Source organism: Urocampus carinirostris, chromosome 6, assembly GCF_059441175.1.
Source record: "Urocampus carinirostris isolate Australia breed hairy pipefish chromosome 6, RoL_Ucar_1.0, whole genome shotgun sequence".
Taxonomy (NCBI): Eukaryota; Metazoa; Chordata; class Actinopteri; order Syngnathiformes; family Syngnathidae; genus Urocampus; species Urocampus carinirostris.
Genome location: NC_142354.1, coordinates 31420576 through 31430862, shown reverse-complemented (window position 1 = coordinate 31430862; position 10287 = coordinate 31420576). Strand labels below are relative to the sequence as shown.

Here is a 10287-nt window from a genome sequence, read left to right as displayed (position 1 = left end):
TACGCGCGAGACGCATTCTGGGAAGTGAAGTCTCAAAATGTCAACGGGGATAACAAACGAGACGGGTGATTTTTATTGCAGTTGGGAGAATTATGCTCAAACATGGACAAAATAATTTTAACAACATGACAATTCACAGGGTTTTTGTGAGCCGACAATACAAGTACATGAATCATAAAGGATTTGTTTTCTGAAGAAAAAAAAACATAACATTCCTTTGCACTTTTTTCCCACCTAAATTAAAATAAATCATGGCGTCAGCTGGCTAAACCATTTCTAGGAATATCAACTACATTAAATTTAAAACATTTTAACTTTTCTCTTTGTGCAAATTAATTCAGCATTTTCTGTAAGGGAATATAAAGTATATTCAAATTATTTTTCATCAAATTACCCTGTTGCATTTAAGATATTTGTGTACAATATATACAACCATCGATACTGTTGCACAGTGTCATTTGTTTTACGTTAACCTAGATTAATTTCCAGGTATCATATTACAACTAGAAAACAACATATTTTCTCTCCCTAAAAGCAAATTAATACTCAAAAAATGTCCTACTGTTATCCTTTCAGGAAATTTTTTCCAAATGTACTTATGTATTTAAGTGTCTCTCTTCTGAGGTGCAATTAGGGCATATGATTTTCTGCTTTTAAGCGCTATATCACAAATTTGAAAAATGTATGTGAGCGTACCAGACTAAATGTAGCCTTGACATGAAAAATATCCAATATAAGAAAATAGGAAGGAATATTTGCATGACGACAGAGTATTTTGCAACACAAATAAATTAAAAAAGAAACCTTTTCTGAAATTAAACACGGAAAAAGAAAGTTTCACAGCCTAAAAACACTTGTATGTAAAACACAACTTAATAAAAGCTTCTGGGTCACTCTAATTTAAATTTCTATTCTTACCTGAAGAAACACGTTGTATCTTTTACTTAATAATCAAAGCTCTCTTTTGTACTTCCTGCTTTAAACACAAAGAAAACAGTTTTTGTCGCTTTTTCTTAATGTTGTCCAACACAGTACGTGCCCAGATATCCAGTGAACGCAGTCAAAATGAGATGTAACCGTTTTTTATCTGCAAGTATGAAGAAATAGTTCCCGGTTTGTTTATTAGCTACGTGGCGAACTGTTGATAAAAGGCCAATTTGACCCTCTCGATGTGATGGCACAGCTTGATGGCTGGTCCCAGCTTCAAGTCCATGCATTCCTGCACAGTTGGCAGGTTGAGCAGCAGAAGAGCTTGTCCGTCTATCTCCTACAAGCACAAGTTGGACAGCCATTACAAGCGGATTGCGGTTCCTCGAGGGCAGTATTTTTCAACTAGTGTGCTCGACATTTTCTAGTGTGCCGCAGGTAATTCCCAAGTACTATCTTTGCAAAAAAACCATCAGTCGAGTAACTAACATTTTTCCAGATCAGTAGATGGCAGCAGATTACTACTAAAAATTACTTACTATTAGCCGCTAGATGTCCCATTTTTGCTATATTCTGCCGTTCAACCGAAAAATGAGTGCTAAGAAACACAAGGAAAAATATGAATTACGGACACTCAAAGCGACCAAAATGCACCCTTTTCTTTTAATTTTGACCTGCAAGTATTAAAAAAAAAAATGTGTGTTTATATGATAGTTTATGTATTTTCGTTTATTATTTGAATCCATATTCTTTTTTAAATGTCTTTTTTACCACTAGGAAGTCCTAAAAAATACACACTGTCTCTTTTGAAAAAAACAAACAAATAATCGAATTAAACTCGTGCCGGGAACTAAATATCAAACATTTTTGACACACCCAGTGCATCAAGATTTTTGAATGGAAAAAGTGTGCCTTGGCTTGAAAAAGCTCGGGAAACACTGCCATTAAGTAACTTGTGTGCGCACGGTTTGACATCCGTGTTGCTTACTTGATCCATGAAAATGCGTGCCAGAGGCGCACAGTCAGTCGTCCGGATAAAACGAACCACGTCCGCCACGCTCCACTCAAGCGGGCTGGTGTCCAAACACAACTTTTGAGGAGGTTCTGCCTTTGATGTCTGAAAAATGAGAACAATTCCAGAAACATTGTAGTATTTTTTAACACAAGTCCTTCAACTCTTAATTTATCGTTCAAGAACAATAATACATTTTGCAAAGGATTAAGCCACAAATTCACCACTGATGTGCATGGGTAAAACATGCCGAATCCACACAGGAACGCTGGTAGCTGGATTTGAACCCATGACCTCAGAACTGTGCCGCAGACGCGCTAACCACCTCGCTAAAGTGCCGGAAAATCACCAAATCTCAGTCTGTTTTGAAACTGAATGCTTTATCTGCTGGTTCTGTTTAATATCATGCATCTTTTATACATAAAAATGTTTCAAAGTGTTGTAGAATATAAAGTATTTAAAAAAAACTAACAGGTTTAGTAACATAAATACAATTTTCTTTAAAAAAGCATGTTTACATGCATTTTTACTTATTATTTCAATCAATAAAGTTTTATTTAATTAAATAAGGTATTTTACACGGGCAGCACGGCGGCGTAGTGGTTAGCGTGTCTACGCCCTGAGGTCATGAGATCGGACCCCCCCGTGTGGAGTTTGCACATTCTCCCCGTGCTTGCGTGGGTTTCCTCCGCGCACTACAGTTTTCTCCCACATTCCAAAAACATGCATTTCAGGTTAAGTGGCGGGTCCAAATTGTTCCTAGGTGTCAATGAGCGAGCAAATTTTCTGTCCCTGTGTGCCCTGCGACTGGCTGGCAACCAGTTCAGGGTGTCCCCTGCCCACTGCCCGAAGATAGCTGGGATGGGCTCCAGTGCCCCCGCGACCCTACTGAGGATAACCGGTACATATAATGGATGGTATTTTACACCACTAAAGGTCTCTCAGGTCAGGCTTTTTTCATGGCCAAATTCACACAGTCTTAAAGGACTTTTAATGCCAATTTTTGAATTTCTCAAGTGCCATTGAGAGGAAAAAAATACAGCGTGAATAATGAATTTTTGAAAGCCACAAATATATCTCGCTAATACATTTGTCTTTGAGACAAATCACACCCCATACAGATGTTGGGTAAAAATGTAGCTTGCATTTTCAGTTGCAGGAAATTATTCCCATTACAATTTACCACTGGGAAACGCTACCTTAAATTTTTGTATGGCCCAGAATAAATGTCCATTATTAATACGCAATGTTTGCACTAGCACACATTTCATAATACCCTGTTAGGTGTGTATCATGCACCTTTTCTCTTGGACGCAACCCATAGCAGGGGCTAACACTTTATAGGATAATGCCGTACAAACTAATGATAGCCGCAGTTAATCACGGGGGAAGAAGAAATGCAATGGGAAAGTGAATCCACCAGAGAGTATTGTCTGCGTCATTTTTAAGCAGACTTGTTGAGAGACATGGCAACAGTTTCATGCACTTCATCCTAAATTCAAACAGTTGTCCATCCTTGAAAACAACAGTATAATCCAAGCATTTTCAAGGATTTCAAGCACATGTACAAACCGTGCATATAATGATGTATGAGAAAGAGATTCATAAAAAGACACGGTGAGGTACAGGAGAATAATGTAAGCAACAAGCGTGTTAAAAATAAATCAGAATTACGTCAATCTACAACCATTAAAAATAAATATATATTTCTCTATACTACCTTTGGCGACGGAGGATGGTTCTCATCATCGGAGAATGAGGGCGAGCGTGGTTTTCGCCTCCTACGCACGGGCCTGGGGGTTGCGGGTGGGGACGGGGACGGTGTGGGAGGCTGAGACTTTTCTGCAGATTGCTCCGAATCGTCTTGCAGTTCCGAGCCGGAGTCTTCGCTGAGGGAGTCTTCCTCGTCCAGATCTTCTTCTTCTTCGCCGCTGCCCTGTTATTTAAGAGCAAAAATAAAATGTTGTAAGAGGAATATCATTTGATTACTGGGGGGTATTGCAAGAAACCAATATAAAGGATTAAGCTAGAATATGTTTATTATCTTGCCTGAATCTAGCCTCAATTCAGTTCCATGCAAGCAGGTTAAATTTAGCTTGGCTTAGTTACTATGGTGATTTGTTCTATACAGCTAGCCTGCTCCAGACCAGGCTTGTATAACAACAAGGCTAAGGCTAAGTCTATCCCAAGAGATGCGTATGGCACTACGACTGTCAATAGTGTGAACAAATGAATGGGATTTGTAGTATTTCAATGGACTTTCTTGCTATGTTACATTATTTTAATTATCATGTGTTAGAATCTTACAAAGAGGCTATTTTGCTATTTCATTAAACTTTGTTGACTGTTCAGTCATTTTACATTTATAAATGCAGTACATTTGTTACTGTCAGGCCAAGTGTTTTATTGCTGTGTCAATTGAGAATGCTTTTCATATTGTCATCAAAGCTTTGATGAATATGTACAGGTATATTACTGCTGTTTTAGAGATATTAAAAAGGGATGCAAAAACTTGCAAAGATTGTGTAATTGAAGTCTTTGACAAAAGGTAATATAGTATACATAGGTCCAACTCCTTAATAATCAATGAAAAAACAGCAATTAAATGGATAAGAATTAAAAATAGTCTTTATTATCATTGATGACAATGTCCAATTTCTTTGCTTACAATGAAATTTCATAGTTTACAATGAAATTACACATGGCACTCCAGGATAAGCATGTAATAAATTACTAAAAAAGGTAAAAATAGGATGAAAAGAGTGTTAGGATTAATTGTAAAAAAAAAAATTGTCTTTATTTTACTGGCTGGAAATCAAACCCGTGTGGTAAGAAAATAATCATACCTATTGAGGCAGAGCGCAATTGTCTGCCAGACTTTCTCCCTTTCCTTAAAGCCCTGGTGTGTAATATTCGACCGCTAAATGGCACTGTGTTGTCTGGTGTGAGTGAGGGCTAGTGCCAAAGAGCACAGCGTGACGGCCGTGTGGCGGGCAAACATGGCGGCGACCTAAGTCGGGATTCCACTGTGTTAAAGGAATACAAATTTCTTGACCTATGATTTTCGTTTAATAAAGACAAACACTGGTATAGTAGTTCATGTATTTTTGCCTCATATTCAAATCAATGTTTTTTTTTTTTACAGAATGATTTTTTTTGTGCCACTAAATATTACAAACTGTCTCTTTAATAACAATGCTCATTATTTTCCTAAAATGAATTTTACGTATTCATAGATCCTCCGTAAGGAGCTGTTTTTCAGCTGCCATAAAATATGATAGGCAATTTTTTTTCCATTTTCTGATTCATGATTCTGAGATTGATTGTGGGGGTCTTTTTAAAGATAGGCCAAAATGCGTCGGCCAGAATAGAGCAAGTTGCCATTATTTGGTTATGATTTCCTTATTCCACTTTTGTGCAATACCCCCTGGATGTAGGAAGACCGTTTTCCAATGAGTTTACCTGTGGAGAACCAGCAGGTGTGTTATCGACAGACGTTGATGTGTGTCTCTTTTTATGGACAAAGAGCTGCTTCCTCCTTTTCCTCCTTCTCCCCCTTCTTTTCACTCCGGTCTCCAGGTTTGTCTGGGTCCCAGGTGGGCGACCCACACGTTTGCTCTTCTTCTTGCCGTAGTAATACGCAGCTGGTGAGACAACACATCATGGCTTGATATGCGTGGATATTACTTGTCGTTATTCGAGAATTTAAATGCACACATATGACGTGAATGTTGTTAGAAAATTTGCATCAGTGCAAAAACCTTGACATTAAAAAGGGTTAGTTGATAAATCAAGTTACAATAGACTGTGTCCCCACCTTATGATGCGGCGTAAGATGTTTTTTCTGCCCCTCTTTATAGGATTTTTCCCACCATACAACTACAACAACACAATATTTCGCGTGCCCAAAAACTTGGTTATTACTGTGCAAGTTACATATCTCATAAGTCTCTGAAATCCTTGTTTGCTATAGGTTGGCGTCATACAAGATGCTTATCTGCTATTGGCTTAACTCTGACCCATAATGCCTTGCTCTATCTTTATTCAGTGTAGGATTTGGGTTACAATACTGTATTTTGGTACTGTATTTATTAACTGAGGGTCCCAAGTCTTGCAGTGAGGGTAAAGGGAGAAGCAAAAACTTGATAACCATTGAAACAAAGCTTGTCGAGAAATATGAAGAAGGCACACAAATTGTTACTCTCGCAGGGAACATGGCTGTATCCAATCGACGATGGGGATAAATATTAAGAATAAGGAAGTGAAACACGCAAGTCAATTTTCTAAGGGCATGACAATCCTCACAAGAGGACGTTTTTAATCTACAGTCTCTTAGCCCCTTTGCACCCACTAACTTTAGAGTGCCAGGTGAAATGAGGTCACACTAAAGGTGAATTTAATCTAAAATTTTTACATGTACATTTTCAATGTTATTTAATTATACTGCAATTTGATTACCGTACTTTCTGCACTATAAGGTGCACCTGATTATAAGGCGCACCCTAAAAATAGTATTTTGTCCTATATTTTCCATAGATAAGGCCCACAGGACTATAAACAGTCAGATAGGTCAGTCAAACTTTTTTGACCCCTTAATGTGTGGGCTGTCGGACTGTTGAGAAGCTAATATGTGTCTCAGATGTCACCAGTCACTGAAATATTTCATGGCGCATATCAATGAAAAACATTTGGGATTCGGAATATGCGGACTGTTTACAAATATACTCATCACAGAAACGTCACGATCAGTCTAAAACAGGATACCTGAAAGATATAAAGCCGGGGTAGCTCACCAAAGACGTTTTCTTGAAGCCATCACATTCGCTAATAATACGCAACCATGATCTCCTTACATCCGTGAGTGTAGTGAATATAACCATGTAAAAGATTTATGTACTCCAAAACATGCGATAATGCCGACAAACGAGAAAAAAAAAATCTGCCAAAAAGCATCTCTGCATCAATGGACGTTGCTTGTTGCAAGCTGTCTGTTTATCCCTTAACTTGTGATTCACGTCTTTTTTGGCCAATTGCAGGCTTTGTTTTACCCCGCTTGAGCCTATACGAGCCTTTAAATAAAAAAGGACCCTCCTCCTTTAACTCCCGAATAACCAATAGTGACCGATTCAAATGACGATTGACCACTGGTATATATATATATATATATATATATATATATATATATATATATCCCACCATGCACCGCACAGTACTTTTTCTAAGGGGGAGAATCGAGTTGCTTGCTGCTAACTATAGTTGCGATACCTCAATATTGATCCATATGTAAGGCGCACAGTACTTAAGGCGCATGGTCAGCAATTGAAAAAATTGAAGGCTTGTGGGTCCGCCTTATAGTTCAGAAACTATGGTAATTTGTCATTTTAAAAACTGACTATTTGAAAATGTGCTTAGCGGAGAGATTAACAGTACGGATTAAAAAGTTTCATTTTCATTATTCGAAACTGGTGCTGAATGTTAAAACACTGTTAGTAACTACTACATTTTTGGTGTTGAGGCAAGTTAGGCCCAAATTATGAAATTGTTTTTGATGCACAAGCTATAATTGTTAAGGGATATGTTAAAACAATTTAAAATAATTTATTCCTGTTTGAAAATTTTGCACAACTTATATTTTTTATTCAACAAAAAGCATTTATATAAATATGAGTTGGTATGGGCGATTTTAAAATACAAAATATCTAACCAATTAGATTCACAATTTGTAATGTAAATTAACTGAGAAAAATCTATATTTTATTCATTGGCAAGATCTACTGAAACTGCTATTCCACGAATCAATTACTATAAGAATACAGTATATATTTGATCAAATTAAAACATGTAATAAAGAGCATCTTGCTGATGTCATGTAACACTTACTATATTTGGTCTTGGTGAGAACGGAGCAATTTTCCGAGCAGTGCTCCAGAACCATGTGAGGTCCAAAGAGGTTGGGACAGCACTCCAACTTAAGGCAGGTCTTACGACAGAAGTCCGCTACCCGATCTGCCGTGCGGACTATCTCCACTGTGGCTCGGTAGCTCTTTCCCCTGTATCTAAAAAACAAAGCAAAGCTGGGTTCCACAGGGTTCAATTCTAGGGCCCCTGCTGATGTCATGGGGTGTTTTTAATGGAAATTTGAGCATGCTTGGAGTTATCTTTGTACGCCAGGTTTTTACCAGAAATTCGTTCAGCTTTCGAATGTAGCAATACCAGTTTTGAAAGTGCTCTACAGAATAATAAAATAAGTTGAGCTGAGCAAACCAATGTCTTTTTTAAACGGTGTAAGAGACCACTTTACCTGGTGTACTTATTCAATTTTACGGAACCAGTGGTAACAAATTGATGATTATTCATAAAACAAGCATACAGCTGTTCTCGAGAATGGTAACTGTTGTATTATTATAATAAAATAAAAAAATGTGTTCTTGCAATATTAGCTTTTATGTATTTTAATTTATTGCAACTGGTGTTGAGCTGCCTTCAGCTGTTGAATCCTGTGGTATTTGATCTTATTGTAAATTAACTTGCAAGATTATGAGTGCACATTTAATTTCATTTGGCATTTGAAATGTTCGAGTGACAATAAATTCTATTATATTATGGTAATATTCTTTCATATCTGTGGCTGGCTGGAGATCATTTTTGCTGAAAAATGATAAGACTGTATGGTTTGCAAAAGTGTAGTAAAAATGAGGGGAAAAAAACTAAAATTAGCTTAATTATCTTTTACAGGGGAAAAGTTTAAGTAACAAATTTCATTTGAAAATGACTTTTGAATATGTTTATATGTATCCAAAACCACACTATATTAAATTAATGTTAATTAAATGTTAATTAAATAAATAATAAACAGCAAAAGAGGAAAATGAATACTTTAAAATTTGCCAGTGGAGTATTTAGTCACTGTAAACTAGAAATTTATCTTCAAACGAATTTAATCAGCATCATTATTTGGCCACTAAGAAAAAAAAATCCATTTTAATCTGTCTTGACAATACAAGCATTAAAAATGGAAGTGGTCCCAAGAACTGTGTATTTTTGGTTAATTTTTGTATTATTTTCTTCGGTGATATTCCTTGAGATTTTTTTCAAAGAAAGAAACTGTGCCTTTGCTCAAAAAAGGTTTGGAAATACTGGAGTAAATGATATTAGCCCAGCTGTGAACACTTTTACCATTTCTAAAGAGAAGTAAATTAAAATCTCACTTGGCTTTGAGAGTCTCTCCGTTGCCTTGCCAGCGACTCTCCTGATCCAGCTGCAACTCCCTCAGGACGCGGCTCGGCTTGTAAGCGGAGTTGATCAGAAGAGTCAAAACCTACACGACACGTAATACATCTCAGACTTGATTTTGTTTCTCCTCAACACTTGTACGGAACACGGAGGGAGTAATGAAATCTCATTGCGAGAATAGAAATTCATTTATAACACAGAAAGATAATTCTCAGAACGATTCATTCTTCTCGGATTCATGTGTTTTTCAGGTGAACATTAAAGGTGGGGTCCGTCGTTTGAGGTGTCCCTAAAAGGGAGAATAATTTTTCAATTAACTCATTTGCTGCCATTGACAGTCGTGGAGGTTTTTGGCACAAAGTTATTCACCGCCATTGATATCTACAGCCGTCAATGGCAGTGAATGAGTTACGTATGTGTAACAAAGGCCAACTGGGTTCAAAGAGCCTTTATATATTTATTCTCACCGTGCCAATCTGGTTTTATCTTACTTCTACCAAGGCTGTTCTGGGACACGCAAAACATTAGGTAGAAGAAAAGGTTTCTTTTTTGTTGGGCTTAGTCAGGGTTGGACAGTTACTTATTCTGTTGTCATTGCAGTTTTTTGTTAGTGTAGCATAAAAACGGCGAAGGGGAGACAGGGTCAGGTTAAAATGCAGTCCCAATACCAGCCCAAACAACAAAAAAATTGAAAAATGAAGAGTTTACTCGAGCATGTCTCAGAAATGTAACATGACTTTAAGCCAAGAGATGGCGGCAGAGAGTAACAATGTTTAAAATTTCGGACAGCACCTTCAACTCACTCTCTGCCAATATTATCTTAATCGGTCAATGACTACATTTAAATGCAGGCAATAGTCAAATTGGTCTTATGAATCAAATTTTTGGAGCAATTTGAATGATTTTTTTTTTACATGTCTAAAGAAAAACAATTCACGCCATAAAGGCTTTACCTATATTCTGATTACATCATTACGCAAATAGACATTTACACAATTAACTTTTGACCAAAAAAAAAAGGGTGAATTCATACATATCACTCACCAAAATCAAAAAAAAGTACTGTGCTTGTTCCCCGTACGTGGCTGGCCAAAATCATAGACTTACAGTATATA

General features: G+C 37.0%; 1 protein-coding gene across 2 annotated transcripts in view; it reads right to left on the bottom strand.

Annotated features, from left to right (window-relative positions):
• Positions 1–50: 50 nt before the first annotated feature.
• sfmbt1 (Scm like with four mbt domains 1) overlaps positions 51–10287 on the bottom strand; it is a 46033-nt gene continuing 35796 nt past the window's right edge. For both annotated transcript variants that reach the window (XM_088338710.1, XM_088338711.1), the window contains exons 16-21: positions 9148–9257; positions 7820–7995; positions 5402–5583; positions 3660–3875; positions 1916–2044; positions 51–1267 (exon numbers count right to left, since the gene is read on the bottom strand). In XM_088338710.1, coding sequence (XP_088194836.1) covers positions 1127–1267; positions 1916–2044; positions 3660–3875; positions 5402–5583; positions 7820–7995; positions 9148–9257 — 954 coding nt within the window. In that variant the 3' untranslated portion in view covers positions 51–1126. The remainder of the gene's footprint in view (positions 1268–1915; positions 2045–3659; positions 3876–5401; positions 5584–7819; positions 7996–9147; positions 9258–10287) is intronic.